This window comes from Anolis carolinensis, chromosome 1, assembly GCF_035594765.1.
Source record: "Anolis carolinensis isolate JA03-04 chromosome 1, rAnoCar3.1.pri, whole genome shotgun sequence".
NCBI classification, from domain to species: domain Eukaryota; kingdom Metazoa; phylum Chordata; class Lepidosauria; order Squamata; family Dactyloidae; genus Anolis; species Anolis carolinensis.
Window position 1 is genome coordinate 161269574 of NC_085841.1, and position 18862 is coordinate 161288435.

Here is an 18862-nt window from a genome sequence, read left to right on the forward strand (position 1 = left end):
GGCTTTACTTAACCATTTAAATGGTTTAAAATCATAAACATGTGTCTGTTTGGATTAAATCATTAGACTCAAAAGATTTTAATCTTTGAAAGATTGCTATCTTAGTGTTAGCATGAAACCACATCAGAGCCAAGGAAGGACATCACACAACCGGGCTCATGCAAATTGAACAGATATACAATAGGATACTACTTCAGAAACCAATTTAAATTCTGCTAAAATACAAGATCCAATATGACTAATTTTAAATTGGTATTAGGAAAACAGACAAACATTTCATTTTTCTACTTGCTTATTTTAATGACCGATTTAAATGATTTTTTAAAAATGAGAATGAAACAATCTACTTTTTGATAAATATCTCCAAAGAAAATAGCAGCAAGCAACAGAATTAAGATCCTTTTAATTTTTTTTGGTTAAATTACAGTCACCAAACATAAAACAACACTATAGATTAGGGCTGAAAAATAGTTTAAAGCTTTGACAATTCCAGAACAATTAATACAATTAATAGTCATTTTACAGCTTTATTTGATGTGCCATCGACACAAATTCAAATGAATTAGTTGTGACCTACATTGCTTTTGATATATGGCTTGATTTTGCAATGTGTAATTAACTTACTATGAATTCACAGCTAACTCGTTTAACATTTAGGATGACAGATTTCTGCTATCATTTGAACAGCAATAACAATCTCAGAAGGTGGCTATAAAGGAACTTCAGCTCCATTTCTGCCAGCATCACTTTAACTGTCTTGTGACAATATGATTTTTCTTAGCCTCCTGTCAGTTACCACCTTGCTGCATTCTGATCTTATTAGTCTGTAAGACCTCCCAATAAAATGCATTATCAATGTATGTACAGATTACATGTGGGGTAAGACTAAGTGTACACACAAATAGGCGTACAAACTGAGCATTGCTAATCCAGAATTCTGAATCCAAAATACTCCAGAATTTAAAATCGCCCACATGGTTGTCTGAGATGGTGTCTCCTTTCCTTTCTGATGGTTCAGTTTACCCAAACTTTGTTTCATTAATAACATTATTAAAAATATTGTGTATACAATTACCTTCAGGCTATGTATATAAGCCTGTATATATAGAAAATATCAATCAGTTTCATGTTTAGACATGGGTTCTGATATGTGTGCGTGTGTATCTCAGTATTCCAAAATCTGAAAAAATCCAAAATATGGCACCTTTCTAGTTCTAAGAATTTTGGATACAGGATGCTCAACATATACATATTTTGAATTGAGCAATGACCGTGTTGTGTCTTTGCAAGATGCCATCTTTTTGAACATGCAAGTTTCCACATTAAAGCAGGAGGAACAGTACTTTGCTTTCCACCTATAGCTGCTTATAAAATATTACATGTCTTTCTTTTTGGAGAGGGATGCTTTATAACCTTTATTAAGATGTTCTTTGGGAATGCAGGGAGATGTGGTTGGATGTTGTACCTGAGAAGGTCACTGCACATGGAGAACACCACTAGGATTTGCAAACACTGCTAATTTTGGTCTTCAATTATATATGAGAGATCTAGCAGCAGACTGGCTGTCTCCACTGCAACCTGCAGGCCATTCTTTTTTGCGGCAAAACAGTCCAGAATCAGATTGTTTGTGGAGGTTACAGAAGACTCATGAACACAACTTTGTGGGGGGAAAGGACTGGCACAGCACTGCAGCATCCTCCAATGGAGGCCTTGTTCTTTATTGCAAAGACCACATCCACACTTCCAAATTAAGTCTGACCAATCAGATCTGCTGGGGACATCAGGCGGAACAGACCAAAAACATTTCACATCTGTGCAAATGTTGCCTCCGTCATGGTCTAAGGAGCAAGCTACAGACTCTAGTGAAGAGCAAAAGGCATCAGCCACCATCCTGAACTCTGCCCAAGAACAGGATAGATCTTCCAAGATACTTCCTTCCACAGTAGAGGTCTAGAACAAAAAAGTGGGGAAAAATTATTAAAGTGTTACTCATTGCTCTAGCAAATTATGACAAATAGGCATCAGAGCTGTGTGCATGTCCTATTATATTCAATGGATTATAGTGTGGGCAAGAATAAGCACATCCACAGAGATTCCAATCTTTCTTTCTCCTTTACTCATGACTGCCTTGTCACTCTTCATACTCCACTATAATTGTCTTGGACTTCTCCCAGCACCATTGTTCACCAGACAGAGTGGTAGAAGTCTCTTTCTCCCTCCCTCCCTCCCTCCCTCCCTCCCTCCCTCCCTCCCTCCCTCCCTCCCTCCCTCCCTCCCTCCCTCCCTCCCTCCGTCTTTCTGTCTTTCTTTCTTTCTTTCTTTCTTTCTTTCTTTCTTTCTTTCTTTCTTTCTTTCTTTCTTTCTTTCTTTCTTTGCTCAAAGCCTTCAAGAAGTGTCAGATTGACACATATTAGTTTAGTAAACTATACTTTGAGGCTTCAGATTGTGAATGGATTCTAAACTCACATATCCTTTTGTAAATAAGTTCTAAATATTATTATTTATTTACTTTTCTCCTGCTTTTCTCCCACAAATGGGACTCAAAGTGGAGTACAAAATAGAAAACAACTACATAATACAAAAACCATCATCCCACAACCCACAACCCACCATAAAACAACACATTGCATAGACCCAAATTACATAAATATAAATAAGCATAAAAATAACACATTATTATTTTAAAACTCTAAACCTCAGACCAAGGAGGTTGTTCTACCACATTAAATCATTCATCTAAATAGTTCAGAGCTCCATATCTTTGGCCATATAAGTCTTGAGTCTTGTCTGACTGAAATGGCTCCTATTGTACGTTATTGGGGAAGGCCAGCTTCCATAAAAAAGGTTTTCACTTGGGAGCAATAGGCCAATAATGAGGGGAATGATTGCACCTCTTTGGGGCGGGAGTCCCAGAGCCACAATGCCACCACTGAAAAGGCCCTCTCCCTCGTTCTCACCAACCATACTTGGGACGGTAGTGGGACTGAGAGGAGGGCCTCTCCTGATGATATCAGGACTCGTGCAGGTTGATATTTTAGGTTTTACAAAATGCACGCTGGGGGAGGGGGATGTTGTATGACTTTTCACCTCAACATAGCTTGGTACCTTAGCATGTCAACATGCAACCTTGTCCTGTGCAATACTTCTGGCTCGTAGATTTTGGGGAAAACAAAGATGATGGCCAGAGATGCTGTATTTGGTTTTCCTCTCCCTATTTTTGTGGTTGAGATAAATAATAATAATAATAATAATAATAATAATAATAATAATAATAATAATGTTATTTGTATTCCAGCCTATTTCCCCGAGGGGACTCAAGGCGGATTCCAACATAAACAACACAACAATGAGGGAGGGATATGCAGTTTTCAGAACTGCAAAGGAGGTGACCCATGAACATTGCATGGGAGGAGCATTGTTAAAAAAAACCAAGGGGCTGAACGACTTCCTTCTACATGCCCTTCTTTTTATAGAATCATAGAGTTGGAAGAAAGCTCGTGGGCCATCCAGTCTAACCCCCTGCCAAGGAGCAGGAAATCACATTCAAAGCACCCCTGACAGGTGGCCATCCAGCTTCTGTTTAAAAGCCTCCAAAGAAGGGGCCTCCACCACAGCCCGGGGGAGAGAGTTCCATTGTTGAACAGCTCTCACAGTTAGGAAGTTCTTCCTAATGTTCAGGTGGAATCTCCTTTCCTGTAGTTTGAAGCTGTTGTTCTGCATCCTAGTCTCCAAGGCAGCAGAAAACAAGCCTGCTCCCTCTTCCTTAGGACATCCTTTCACATATTTCTACATTGGTATCATGTCTCCTCTCAGCCTTTTTTTTGTGGGTTAAACATACCCAGCTCTTTAATAAATAAATAAATAAATAAATAAATAAATAATAATAATAATAATAATAATAATAATAATATATCCCCGAAAGGACTCAGGACTCACATGGGGAAACTCAACGACATAGTTAAAATGAACATATTAGTATTCACATAACAGCTTCATAAAACAATATAAAACAAACAACAATATAACACAGTATAAAATAGCAACAACAACCAGTGACCTAAAATAGTAAACAGTTTCTGGGCTCGGTAGGCGGGGTAGTAAGAATAATTTATGAGGCTGATGGATAAAGTGCAATGTCAGAAGGGAAAGATTAGGGATAGGGGGCGATATAAGTGGAGCACTATAACTCTGGGTAGGAAACAGTAATAGGATGCAAGGACTAGAATTCAACTGCTCCACATAGGGCTTGATCATTTGAGTTGCCCTCCTCTGGGCACCTTCCAGCTTGTCAACATCACCCTTCAACTGCGGTGCCCAGAACTGGACACAGTACTCTAGGTATGGTTTTTTGCTTTATTTCACAGCCTATCCAGGATACTTTGTCTTCCAAATGCACAAAAACCCTGAATCAAAGACATCTGCAAAACATGCACAAGATCAGTAAGGTGTTTCACTACTTCTCATAATCCCTTATAAACTGGCTGGACTTAAGTACATTAAACAGCTTTAAATACCCTCCCAAAGCTCTACATACCATGTGCCTGATATATGAGGACAAATGCATTTCTGTATAGCCGCCACCTAGCAATACCCAGGGATCACGGAGGGTTAACTGCAAAACATGTTCTGCTGTTTGACAGGCAAGCTATAGAAAATAAACCACACACTCTGTTATTAAACAATCAAGCAAACATAGAAATGAAGGAAACAACCACTAAAGAAATGAAGAGACTCTCTAGGTATCTATTTTTGGTGTTTGTAAAGTATTCTTCTCATACAGCACCATTTTCTAAAAACAATAATTTTACACTTTAACCATGGAGGTCTGCACAGTGTATAGAGGGCTTATCCTGTTTTATCCACACAACAACCATATGAGGTGATTCTAACAGCAAAGTCGCCTCTGGCTTACAGCCATAACATACATTAGCTTTAAGACTGAGTAAGGACTTGAACCCAACTATTCTGGATCCATGTCCTTTATCAGGAATGTAAAGGCAAAGTCAGGGATGGGGAAGATCACAGCAAGAATAGATGCAAAGGGGTCAGAGCCCCTCAGGCATATATTCCAGGACCCCATGCCATGAATGGTAACTGTGCAACCTGAAGGAGACACAGCCTCACCCCCTGTGCCAGCTTGATGATAAAACTGTTGCTGACAGCTTCTCCAGAGCTCTCTCTTGATCCCTAAAGCAGAGTGTCTTCCAATAATGTAATGTCTTAATCCACATGTGGGCAAGGACATAACCCCTGTCTGCTCTTTCCATGGTCTCTGGAGCTTTAGTGCTCTTTACCTACTTTTCCTTGCCTCAGCTGATCAGACATTGGCAGCAGCAGGAAAAAGAATGCTGTATCTCTGCTTCTAATACCAGCAGTGAAACAGCCTTCTCTGCTTGGGGGGCAAGTAGCATGAAGTTAAATCCTCTTGCTCCATCTCAGTGATTCCCAATGCAAGGACAACTATTTGCTCACTAATAATAATAATGTTGGTGAAACAACAATTTGAATCAGGATTATTGGAAGTGCAAGCTAACAACAGAGGAGAAATAGCAAATCTTTGCACCAAGGTTACTATTTGTCTCATTTGTGTTTGTTTCGTATCGTCCATTGGGATGGCACAAAACAGAAAGACCTCCAACGAACAAAAACTGACTTGAAATGAAAGGAAGGCGGGAGCTGATTGGCTCCAAGCCTGCTTTTCGGATCGACCAGCTGTAGGCCCTGCGGGGCCCAGGTGTGTAGGCCCAAAGCCTGCACTCATAAACCCAAAGCTCCTGGGCCTACGGGTGCAGGCTTTGACCTCGGCACCTGGGCCTCACAGGACTTACGGCCGAGTGCCGAGTAAGGAGTGATCCTTACTCGGCACTTGACTGTAAGTCCTGCGAGGCCTGGCTAGGCACAACCCAAAGCCTGAACCCATAGGCCCGGGCATCAGGGCCTATGGGTGCAGGCATTGGGCTTACACGCACAGGCCTGGTGGGTGGGGGAGGGGGAGGTTGGGGTGGCTGAGTCGTCCTGCACCTCCCCCCCCCCCTTTGCCCGGCTCCCACCGCCCTTTGCCCGTATTTGAGTGGCTCTGGCTTCTGCTGTGTCCTTGGCCGACACCTCCCCCCCCCTCTGAAAAACAAGAAAAAACATGAAACAAAACCAATGTCTGACCTCCCAATTTCGGGAGGTCAGATGAAAACGGATCAGGGTCTCAACGAAAGCCGGGACATGAAACAGAACAAGGTAAGTCCCGAAACCCATTTCTAAAAGTTACTAGGAAGAAGGTGAAGTTAAAATCTCCTTCTTTTAATCTGTTGCTAATGATACTCCCCGCTCGAATCTTAGACCACCAGTGTCAGAGGCCCCTTCCACACTGCCATATAATCCAGATTATGAAAGCAGATAATGTGCCTAGGCCACATTATCTGCTTGGAACTGGATTATATGAGTCTATACTGCCAAAAAATCCAGTTCAAAGCAGATATTCTGGAATTTATATGGCAGTGTAGAAGCCGCCACAGTCAAGATATAGGGTAGGCTTGGCTTATTTTGTTAAGTGCTTCCTCATGTAGCAAAATATGACTGTTTGTGATTTTCCTCAGCCGTGTATCTTGCATTATGTATACTTTGGTTTATGACTTGCCACTGAGAGGTAAACCTGATCTTAATTTCTAAGTCTAATTGCTGAGGCACGTATCCTTGAGGAAATCCCACTGTCCCAGCCGAGACTGGATAATCCATGGGGATACATCTTTTATAATATTGAGTTTGAAACTAAATTGCTTGATAAAGGTATCTCCTTTCTATCAATGTAAGCAGAGATGCGCTAGAGAGAGTTCTCCAAAAGACTCAACTTTTAATTACATTACATGACCCTTCAAAAGTTTATCCGAAAGTAGGTATTTCAGTAGGTAATTGTAAAGATACTGACCTTCAATTCATCCCACGCTGTTTCATTCCTATTACACAGCATCACACTGCAGACAACTGGGTCATTAGGAATCAGATGAAAGAACCATTTTGAAGCAATAGACAGAGTTTGCAAATCCTTCAAATGGCCACAGCAAGCAGGAGACAGAAACTGTAGCGAAGGTATCGGCTGAGCACCTGTTCAAAAGAGGAAAAAATAATGATACACACTATCTTAGAAAAAGAAAAGCCAAATATTCTGTAGTGTAGCATAACACTGAATTCAGTTAGAAATTAAAATGCTTCAAGGTCAAATCCAGGAGTGGAAATCATGTGCCCTCCAGATGTTCCTGGACTGCAACTTTCAACATTCCTTGCTACTGTTTATGCTGACTAGGGCTGCTGGGACTTGCAGTCTAGCTATATCTGGAGTGATCCATGATATACACTCCTCGATCAATGAATTAGTAACACTATGCTTCCAGATGTTACCAGACAGCAGTTTCCATCATCTCTCACAATTGGCAATACTGACTAGTTTATGAAAGTTTCAGTTCAACTACATTGACTCCACTTTCCTTGACATACTATTTTCAACCATTCTGAAAGTCAAAGGAACAGCAGTTTTGGGAATGCTGGGCCTTGTGGTCAGCTCATTTGTGAAACAATAACACCAGGATAGAATATTCTGGTTTCTTTCTTGCCCATTTGATATTTTTATACCTTTAAAATGTAATCATGTTTTAATATAATAAATTGTTTAATTGTGCTCTAAATTTTGTAATAGGATTTTTTTTACCTTATCCTGTTTCAGTCTTTGTTTTGACTTGGAATTTTCCTTGGATCCATGCAATGAAATAATCAAAACAAAATAAATAGTTTGCCTAAAGAATAATTAGCTTCCTGCCATAGGTTAGAAGGCTACTGGTTTAGATGACTTTAAAAGAGATTAGCCAATAGTTACAACAAAGTCTCTTTTTTCTTCTTTACAGAGTCTGTAAACGATTGTCAGATTTGTCAGTATTTTTTAAATAAAATTGTCAGTGTATCTAACTTAGCCAAATCCATTAATTTGTCTATTTATTCTACAATATTTGGAGTTTTATTGTTTTCTTAGTATGTTGCATACACCAATCTGATTATATGGCACATTACTCTCTATTGGTCTTATTTTCCAAATCTCACATACTTAAGAGAAACAACTCAGGTCTAAATGTTATTTCTGCTTTCAAAAGCTTTTGCATCATTGTACTGAATGTTAACCAAAAATGTTGGTTAACCGGTCCACCAGAAATGGTAGAAGGACCCAACATGTTTATTACTCTTCCAACACTTTTTATTCAAAGGGGCACACTGTAACTATAGGTTCTGATATACAGAGAAGAAAATATTTTCTTATGCATAAGAAAAAATAGAAAATATAAAAGTTTAAAGAGGAGGAATGTTTTATCTAAATTAGCACACCAGTCAAAGAAGAGTGGGATGTCAATTTTAATGAGTGGTAGGGATAGGAATGATGCATTATTTATTTATTTGTTTTTAAAATTTATTGTTTCATATAATTTATATACTGAGTGAAATATTAAAATTTATTATTAAAAAACAGATTAGCCAAATCTATGATCAGATGTATTAGCTATCAGAGATAAGCATAACCTTATTATTTGGAGTCAACTTATAGGGAATGGCATTTTTTTTCCACTTCCTGCTTATGGATGCTCTAGAACAGCAAAGGGAAAACTCCAGCCTGGGATCAGATCTAGTCCTTGGAGCTCCTCTTGCCTTGGTCTCCCATGCCCATTGACCCTTTAATGTTGAACAAAAGAGAAGCAATCAGTTCTTGAGAGAATAACAGGATCAAAATGCTTTCCCTTGATGTGGCAATTTCCCAAAACCCTTCTCATGAAAAGAAAGGCAGAGGAAAGTGATACAGCTTTGGGGCATCTGGGGAATGTGTCATGAAACACTCCTTCCGGAAAGATCAGTTCTCACTTCACTTCTCTAGAGAAGCATGTAGAGTATCTGTATTGGCTGATGTGGGGTAGCAGAAGTGTTTTTGTCTCTGCCTACTGCTGGAGTGCATCCCCAATATGTTTCTTTGATGTCAATATGGCCCTCAAGGGCAGAATAGCTTCCCATCCCATCTTGGAACAATCTAGTTAGTCACTGTGGACACTGGACTAGGATAAACTTTTTAGATACAACAGGGATCTCAATGCTATTTCATATTGAACCATTTATACAGAGTCAATCTTTTAAAAAATAAGTTGGGACTTGTTTTGGGGACTGTAGGTATCTATGAACCAAAGAAGACCAAACCAATCAAGGGCTGAAAGTAATTTATCCCATCCTCCTGAGGTGGCATTCCCATTATGATGCTGTTTGAATGGGGTTCTCTAGCAATTTCCCCCCTAAAATTAATGGAAATGATGGAGCAACATGTTTTCCCCAATAGCTCCCTCCACTACATTGAATTCTTTTTTGATCAGGCCACATGAGACAAGAAAATTGACAAAGAAGGAAGGGTTGGACTTCTTCAGGATCTATGAAATTGCCATATTAGAAAGCCTGGGTTATTGTGTCTTTTAATGAGATCTCAGGTAGCGGAGCTGGAAAAAAATCCCAGACTGCTTACAAAGTGACATTTGAATCACGTTACAGATTAACCAATTTCCGTTAATCTACAACATACAATCTAAGATTGTAATCATAAGCACATATACTTAATGCCACTAGAAGCAAATTACTTTTGTGGAAATACAAGAGCAATTTAGAAGGAAGGGGGGGATCTAAATGGGCTAACTACTGCTATTCATTGAAGTTAATAAACTGGCAGCCTTCTCTAATCTTAGACACTTTTGCCTGGGGACCAGTCATTTCAATTCAATTCTTGAATGAAGTTGAATTTCTATTTTAGTAGAACAGATTTCACAGGTTCATATGGAATGGATACGCTTGCTGTTAAGTTTGATCATAGCACTGGGACAGTTGAAAGGGTGTCACTAGAAACTAGAAAGAAACAAAGTAAAAGGATATCAAAACGAAGAATAAGAAACATATAGATTCTTAAGTGGCAGCAACTGGAATATTTGCAGTGGGATTCATTTAAGGAAAGGATAGGTGGCATATCTGATTCTCCCATGAATATTTCTTCATTTTTACAACAGGCTTTAAGATAACTTTCCTGAGACTCACAGATCTATGCCAGTAGCACATAAACTCAATCTTCCTCGGAAATAACCTAATGGAGTTACTAAGGAGGAATGTGTGTTCGTTACCTGTAATTTCTTTCAGAGGCTCCATCAATGGTAGTCCAACTCTTTCTATTGCCACAATGTGGTTCTCCTTCAGGTATTGTTGCAAAGCCGGATGGATGACTTTCTGACACACAAAAACACCAACACCATCCTTTACTATTTGCTTACCTACATTAAGCAACTGAGCTAAGACTACTGCTTCTAAATAAACTCCGTGTGGGATGACAATGACTCCTTCTCCATTGTCAGATAAGTCTCCAGACAGAGACATACTGAAAAGTACCATCTTGATCATGCCTGAAGTATCTCTTTTGATTGGAGGTGTATTTCTTAGGTCCACTTCTGGCACTTCTATCAGAAGTCCAGGATATACAGCAGAATCCAAAACTTGCTTGTTCTTTACAGGGATATAAAGACACTTTCCTAGAGTCATTTGAGTATTGATGTTGTGTGGAATTGTAAATAGAAAAGCCTCTAAAACCAAAATGCTGATGTGATTGGCTTCCATTCTGCTAAGCCTGCAGGCAGGTTTGCTGGTTATTATACTACGGACCAGATCCAGGGGGATCTTGGAACTGCTAAAATCCACCTGCATTCTACAACCGCACGTTTCAGACGCAAGATAGTCAATGCATAGGCTCAAAAGGTGTTGGCTGATTTTAATGAAAGTGCAAGGGGTGATGTTCAGGCCTTGACATTTTTCAAGCAGGCTGCAGCAAAAGATGGCCATAAACAAGCCGCAGTCACTGAAGCGTGCGAGATGGTTCTGCACAGAGGCTGTCAGAAGCTTTAACACCGGATGAGTGACTGAAAGGCCACCGAGCAAAGCTGAAGCCTGCGACGTGGTGCGCACATATCCACCCACACCGTTGTGCAGTTGCTTAAGCCTCCCTGTGGGGCCATAGCAGGACCTCACCATTTTAGCAAAAACTGACAGAGCATGGCAAAGGGTCTCCTTAGCTAAAGGTTCGCTGGTACATAAGGAAGGCTTTTTGAGATCAACACGAGACATCTTTCCAGATAAAATCCCAGTCAAGACTTAGATGCATCTCATGTCTATAAACTGCTTTTTAATGAATGATATACACACAAGCGAGAACAAGGCTGCTGCATTCTTTTGTGGTCAAGGCAAAGCGTATGGACACAGCCGTTTTTATCCGATATTTGACAAAATCGCTATATGTGTGGTCTGTATGATGTTGGCAGAAATGGGGTCATTCATCAAGACCTTTTGATTTAATGTCCAACCCTGATTTAGCAGAGGACTTTGCAGCTCTTTGTACAAGGTAGGTCCCCAAATGAACACCAACAAAGGTGAGTCCAGCCACAAGTAGCCAGTTCTTCCTAATCCAGCTGATTTTCTTCATTGTTCAAGTGCAATCTATCTGCAATTAAAAAAAAAAATCATGAAATTACAGTTATAGTTTTTCTTAAAAAAAACCTGTGGGTAAATTGAACAGCCTGCTCTTCTACATATGGCATCTCCACATAGTGGACATTCAAAATGGTTGTCAGTTTTCTTTCCATACAAAATTCTTTATGCTATTATGTCAGTTCACATCTTTACACAACAATACACACCAAACCGTCGCATCTTTTAGACTGTCATTCAGTTTGGGCTACCTGAAAATTGTTTCAGGAAATGCATGTAAAATGACCTGGTATGCAATAACTTTAGAAGAGATGTAAATCAAGGGTGGGAAGCTTCACATTTTTTAAAATTAGGATTCTGCCAAAATGGTCATGTGAATCATGGGATAACATTGGATTAAAAGGGTCAAATCCTTCTAGTTGTAGTAATAGAAGAAATAAGGCTGACTAGCATAGACTTTAATGGCTTTTTGAAGAACATCACATTTAGGAAAAACAGGATTTGACATTCTCCTTGTTTTACTCTTTCTTGGTCTATTAGTTCTTATGCTCCCATGTTCTTAAAATATGGGAATTTTTTTTTGGAAGTGAGAGGACTCAAAAGTCTGCAATCAAAATAAAACAAACATATGCAAAATGCAATCTTCAACTCCCACTATAGCATAGTCACAGAACCAATACGAAATGGAATACTACACTATGAGATAAAAAATGTGATATCTTTGGTTATTGCTGAGTGACAATACCCATGAGTCCTCATCACTGGCAATGCCAGTCAGATGGCAAATGGAGCCCAACAACATCTGGAGGGCTACATTTTCCCATACTATACATTTTAATCTTAACTTCAATGTTAACCACACAGATACATCTGGTGAGAAAATGAGAAAGGAACTTGGTGGTTGCCCCTAGGCTTTGGAATTATCTTCCCAGAGAACACTCTCTATTTTAATTCCACAGACAGGTGAAAATAATATGTTAAAAATATCCATTTTATTGTATTTTATGATTATGTGTTTTAATTGTGTTATGCCCCATCTCGAACCATGAGGGAAAGTGGGTAACAAAAAAAAAGTATTATTATTGTTATTATTATTATTCAACTGACCCTTGAGGACTGAATGTACAAGGCCCATGCCACCTAAACAATGTGCTGGATTTTCTATCTGCTTTTTTGTTGTGCGATTTAAAAACATAAATCATTTTAAAATGATCGCCTTTTAATTTCTGTATTTTGTGAATTTTAACTATGTGATTTTATCAATTGCCAGCTGCCTTGAATACCAAACTGGGTTAAAAGTGGGACAAATTATTATTATAATTTATTTATTGTTATTTAATAATAAATAACAGTAAGTACTACTAATATTAGTAATTGTACTTATACAGCAATTCAACCAAAATCAATTGAAACATTAAAAGTTCTAAGATATCTCAAAATAAGTGTTTTTAATCGTTTGAAACATAATTCCATTATAACAAGACATTTAACAGCAATACATTATCACGTTAACAGCTAATTTTCACTTTCATTCCAAACAACAACTCAAACCTAACTTATAGCCTAGACATTTGATAGTTCTCTATTTTCTTCCAGCCTCAGGCTGACTAAATATGTAATAACATCCACAAAAGAACACGGTCAATAGGATTCCATATGTGGATAATGAATATCATGTGCACCTGTGAGGCCATCTGTCTATGACTATCCAAATACAGGCACTCCTCGAGTTACAAACATCTAACTTTCAAATGACTCACAGTTAAGAACAGGGGTGTGACAACAGGAAGTGAGAAAAATCTATCCCTAAGAAGGTAAACTAATTCCTGAAGTAATTATTATCATGGGGAAAAGGTGTCTCCGGTGGCTTTATCACCAATCAATGTCTCCACAACAAGCCAATTTTTTCAAAATCCAATTATCAGAGGGACAGAGAGTGAAGTGAAATCTTCTGAATGGAGGCAAACACCACAGGGGTGTTACCCCTTCCCTATGCTATCTAAAACATGCATGTATGTGTCTGTTTATGCGCGCGCGCACACACACACACACAGACACACAAACACACACACGAAAGACAATATTTATGAGATAATAGATCAGGCTCTTTTTCCCCCTCAATTTATGCTGACATGCCCAAGTTTAATCTTCCAGATGAGCTGAAAGGGCTGCAAGCTTGTAGTTAAATGGGGAAAAAACCATTGGTAACTATCCCTCTATGCTCAAACAGACTAGGGGAAGGGGGGGGGCACCTCCACCTTTGACAATAATCTCTAAAGCTTGAACCTAAGAAAGCTAAGAAAAATGTATTTTGGAAAGGCAACAAGTATGAGCACCATTTTAATAGCTTTAGTGTGTGTTGGTATGAATAATGCAGTTAAGGCTTTATTTACAGCTTCACAGTGAAAGCAGATGGCAAACTACAGCTCCACTGCATCTTTTTCATTGCAGATGTGAAGCCGTGCCTGAATCTAGTTTTGTCACAAGTATGAAAACATACAGGTGAAAATGGGTAAAGCCTATGAATTGAAAACTATATTTCAATCATAAAAGCAAACGCTGAAATGTATCTGTATCTGTGTGCACATGGGTATGTGTGCTTAAAATTTGATAATGCCTTAACTTAAAGGCAGCCAGCTCCCATGTTTGAATGTACATCAGCAACTGAAAAAGGAAAAGCTAGCAAACTGGCTGATTCACATTTGGAAGGGATGTAATTGCCCACTTTCTCTTTAACAGTTCCTTATCCCAATACATTTTTCTAATTAAAGATGAAAAAATGGAAACCAGGATTGTTAAGAGCACAGAAGTTATACTTGTAGCCTGATCCAAGCTAACAGTTTTGCCTCACTATAGCAAACATCAAAAACAGAATGACCACATGTACTCATGTACAAGTCTAAAATTGTTAGTCAACCCCAAAAAAGTTTCCTTTTTTATGGTCCAATGGAAGTAGTATACCTTACCCCTTATCAAAAAAGGAACAACTTCCTTCCATGATGGCAAAAGACAAAAGCTGAGTCTGTCTTGGGAAAACTTAAAAGAAGAATCAACTCATTCTATTGTCTCTGCCTTTATGAATGACTGGATGAGGAAATGACAGTTGAGGGCCATTCCCCTTTCTGTGGAATGACCCTCAACTTATCCATGGGTCAGAACAAAATCCATAATTTTGGTCCCAGATCTTGCCCTCGACTTATATATAAGGTTGATGTATATACAAGTATATATAGAACTCAGTTTTCAGGACACTTCAAAATTTGTTTCATGTAACAAGGGTAGGCAAAGTGGAATCCAAAAGAGGTGGCCCATCTATTAAATGGCATCCCTTCCATTTAATATTTTCAAAAAAAGAAAGTGGACGGCTGGCCATGAATGACTTTCTTTTTAATTTTTTAGTAGTCTGCATAGCCCCGAGTCAAAAACTGGGCCCTTAGACCCACTGAAGTTGCCCCTCCTGCTGCAAAATGTGCCCTTTATTACTGATAATGGACTAGCTAATTTTGCCTACTGTGTTCACAGCAGGATTCCTAATTTGAAGTCAGCCACTATACGGCATGGCACCAGCTCTCAAAGGCTTTGTTATGCTGCTGCAGGTTTTGGTACTGCAAGCAAAATCATCCAAGAGTGGGAAGCACAGCAGAAAAGTCTCCCAACTTGTCAATTAAATGTCCTGACTATTCATTTATTTACACCATGGCTAGACAGTGGAACCCACCAATTTACTGGCCATACTTCAGCCCTGCTGCCTGGTCACTACAATGAGAAGATATTTTTTTGTTTTGCTTTTTAAAACAAGGTTTAAGGTGTTGTGGTTCCAGGAAGCAGAATTATCCTTAAAAACTAGTCGCTCCTCTTGTCTGCCTTGTTCATATCTCAAAAAAGCAGTGAAGTATTAGAAAAACAAAAGAATTTCAAATACTGGAAAAAAGAATGGCTTGGGGAGAGTTAAACAGACTAACTTATTAAAAGAAAGCTCTGTATCTAAAAATATGGTAACCTTTTACAGAGTGTGTAAAGTAAGAAAAAGGAGACATTGTAACTACTGGTTTTGATATAAAAAAATAAAATATTTTCCTTATTATTAGGAAAGTAAATATAACAGATGCGTTTTAGAAAGGAGGAATATTGTGTATAAGTTAGCATGCTGCAGCCAGAGAAGAGCAGAAAATAAGCTGAAATGAATGGGGCAGATAGAAAAGATGTACTGTTGATTGTGTGGTTTGTTGTGTGTGTGTGTATACATACATACATATACATATATAGACACACACACACACACACACACACACACACACACACACACACATATATATATGTCGGATGTCTATTTTTTGTAACATAAGTATTAAGTGTGATACTAATATTTATTTTAAAAAATTAAATAAAAAAGTAGTGATTCTGCTGTCTCCCAAGCTGTAAATTTGGCAGCCAGGACGATAGAAGCCTCAGTGGGAGTTTCAATTATGATCAAAGGGCTGGATGTGTGCTGTCTGTGATTCATGCAGATTTACTCCCACAAAATAAAAATATAACTATAAGCCTGTTTTAGAAAGGCATAATCACCTGGAAGATTGGTAGGATCTGATGCAAAAGAATGTCATACATGGCTAACTGGGGCAAGGGGAAACAGAGACGGTCTGCCATTATATGATGCTGGGGATAAAAAGAAAGATTGGTCTCGGGTTTAGCATTATAACAAAGGTCTTTTACATTCATATCACTTCTCTCATTTTGTTCTTGCTGCAGCAAGAACTTACCTCTCAGTTACTCTGCAGCACTGTGTGGTTATTTTCCTTTATTTTGTTTCTCTGCTTGCAGCACGTATGTCACGATTCCAGGCTCGGGGACAAAGTCATCTGTCTTGGGTTGGAAAACAGGATGGGACTTCATGTTATACCAGCCCAAGTGCACCAAGACAAGGCTCGTTCCCATAACAATAATAACTCTGTAGTTCTTCCAAATTGTTTTAAGGCCCATTGCGTGTGTTGGCCTCTACCTATGTAAAGAAGTTGAGAGTCTTGAATACGGTCTACTGAACATAGTTTAAGCATACTGCCTCTTAACTGTACAGTAATAATAAAAAAAAACTCAGAATACTTAAATAACGCCTGAATATTTGCATTTTGGCAGCCTCATCCTAACAATATATTTTCAAAAGCACAAACAATCATGACCTGCCATAGTATTTTATGAATGCAGCTTTGATTACCCATCAGCAGGAAGAATTACTGAATGGCAATTTATACCTCTTCAAGCCAAACTGTCATCACTATCTAGCATGGTTATAGTAATATTAGGGAATTGAGAGATACCAACCTTTGATTCATGTCTTCCTATTATCTCTTCAAAAAATAAAAAATAGGTAAGAATACAAAAGCACAAAAGAATCCTTCAGAGGGCTTTCACTGAAGTGGTCAGTCTGTAGAATCATAGAACAATAGAGTTGGAAGAGACCTCATGGGTCATCCAGTCCAACCCCCTTCCAAGAAGCAGGAAAATTGCATTCAAAGCACCCCGATAATGGCCATCCAGCCTCTGCTTAAAAGCCTCCAAAGAAGGAGCCTCCGCCACTCCGGGGGAGAGTTCCACTGCCGAACAGCCCTCACAGTGAGGAAGTTCTTCCTGATGTTCAGGTGGAATCTCCTTTCCTGTATCTGGGTTATACATCTTGAGGTTATAGGTCTTCCATATAAAAATCAAAACTAAACAAAATCAGAATATCTCTACACATGAGGATAATAATATATCAAGGAAGAATCGCCTAACTGCAAACTATACTGTAGTTAGGATTAATTGCTCTGTTAACTGGCAAGCCTCCTTCGCTTTTATAGTATACACATATAGACTGATTTTAAACTCTTTTTTCTGCAATTTCTATTCAAAAGCATCTTTCTGTAGCTTGGGCAAAATCTAGTGCACAAATACATTCTGAATACAGCTTGTTGTTTGGTTTTCTAAAACAACAATATTTTTATCTTCAGCCTACATTCCTATGGCTACTCAAGGGTAGCAAGTACCGTTGATAGCTATATAGAACTGCATTGCAGACAAGTACTTCACCTTAAATGATCTTTGCTTTCCATGCAAACCAATTTGTTAACCCGACTACAATTGCAAAGATGAACCTGTGAACCTACCAAATACAATGCAGTAGTTTTCTGTTCTGTGTACAAGAAAGAAATTGGGGCGAGGAGCGAGATCTGACTTTAGAGATCGAGCACTGTGAGAAAACAGGCCAAGCAAGCATGTAAAATACTCTTCCTACAGTGAAGGCATTTTAAGTTCAAAGGGGGAGTCAGGTTCATGCACCTGTCCTTGGTTATATAAAGGCTCCACTTAGTTGTAAGCCATTCTGTTGCAGCTGCTACAGCAAGACAATTACTTTGCCGCTCATGTGTACGTATGAATTATGCAACAGTAGAAAAAAATCAAATAATTCAAGTACTTAATTCTGGGTTTTTTTTCTTAGTGACTTTAATAAATCCATCCTGGTTGCGTAGACGAAATGGACACTAGCAGAAGTGGAGGGAAATCTTCATGATTCCTCATCCTCTGTGTAGCCATAAAAATATTGCTGGGCTGAGGAAATGAGGGCAGAGAGCTTCCAGGTCAGTTATGGAAGCTGTGTTAGAGTTATGTAAGGAAATATGAGCCGCATCTTCTCCTTCCTGCTATATGAGTCTCCAGAAGACCAAGAGGCCCTTCTGTCCACAAAAGAGAAGGTATAAATCCAACTGTTTGCAGTGGCACAACAGGTTAAACCCTTGTGCCAGCTGGACTGCTGACCTGAAGGTTGGGTTGCTGACCTGAAGGTTGCTAGTTCAAATCTGTGAAACTGACTGAGCTCCTGTCTGTTAGCTCTAGCTTGTGGGGACATGAGAGAAGCCTGCCAGCAGGATGGTAACACATCCGGGCATCCCCTGGGCAACATCTCTGTAAATGGCCAACTCTCTCACACCAGAAGTGACTTACAGTATGTTTTCAAGTCGATTCTGACACAATAAAAACAAATCTGTGCCAGTTGCACAAAAAATGTAGATGGGGATATGTATTCAGGTACAGCCTAGCTAGAGGTTATATAAAGATCTGCCACAAAAGGAGTATAGGAGAATAACTAGTCTAAAATCCACTTGAAAACACACACACACACCTTGCAGTTCACATGGCAGCTAACTATCCAGTCTACCCTCTGCTTAAATGCTTCCTGCAAAGATGAGGCCACTGCTTCTGGAAGCAGTTTGTTCCCTTGTCAAAGAGCTTTTACTATTAAGATGTGCAGCGGGTCCATCCGTAATCCACAAAGTCAACTCACAACATGGTCAATACTGTACAC

The 18862-nt window shown here is 39.1% G+C and overlaps 3 protein-coding genes across 3 annotated transcripts; all 3 read right to left on the bottom strand.

Annotated features, from left to right (window-relative positions):
• Positions 1-384: 384 nt before the first annotated feature.
• On the bottom strand, positions 385-11178 carry mkks (MKKS centrosomal shuttling protein). Its single transcript, XM_062957693.1, has 4 exons — positions 10176-11178; positions 6920-7095; positions 4535-4645; positions 385-1950 (listed from the first exon to the last, which is right to left on the bottom strand). The coding sequence occupies exons 1-4, from the start codon at positions 11164-11166 to the stop codon at positions 1516-1518; spliced, it is 1713 nt and encodes a 570-aa protein (XP_062813763.1). The 5' UTR covers positions 11167-11178; the 3' UTR covers positions 385-1515.
• Positions 11179-11204: 26 nt separating this feature from the next.
• LOC134292517 (uncharacterized) lies at positions 11205-11521 on the bottom strand. The gene has a single exon (XM_062957728.1). The coding sequence runs from the start codon at positions 11519-11521 to the stop codon at positions 11369-11371; it is 153 nt and encodes a 50-aa protein (XP_062813798.1). The 3' UTR covers positions 11205-11368.
• Positions 11522-16314: 4793 nt separating this feature from the next.
• Positions 16315-16506, bottom strand: LOC134292516 (uncharacterized). The gene has a single exon (XM_062957707.1). The coding sequence runs from the start codon at positions 16504-16506 to the stop codon at positions 16315-16317; it is 192 nt and encodes a 63-aa protein (XP_062813777.1).
• Positions 16507-18862: the final 2356 nt, after the last annotated feature.

Bases quoted from the DNA above. Each gene is read 5' to 3' on its own strand.
- mkks (XM_062957693.1), bottom strand. From the start codon at position 11,166: ATGTCTCGTGTTGATCTCAAAAAGCCTTCCTTATGTACCAGCGAACCT. The intron at 7,096-10,175 runs GTAACGAACACA...TCTTTTGAACAG, and splicing joins GCCTCTGAAAGAAATTACAG to GTGCTCAGCCGATACCTTCG. The intron at 1,951-4,534 runs GTATGTAGAGCT...TTTTTGTTCTAG, and splicing joins CCTCATATATCAGGCACATG to ACCTCTACTGTGGAAGGAAG.
- LOC134292517 (XM_062957728.1), bottom strand. From the start codon at position 11,521: ATGAAGAAAATCAGCTGGATTAGGAAGAACTGGCTACTTGTGGCTGGA.
- LOC134292516 (XM_062957707.1), bottom strand. From the start codon at position 16,506: ATGGGCCTTAAAACAATTTGGAAGAACTACAGAGTTATTATTGTTATG.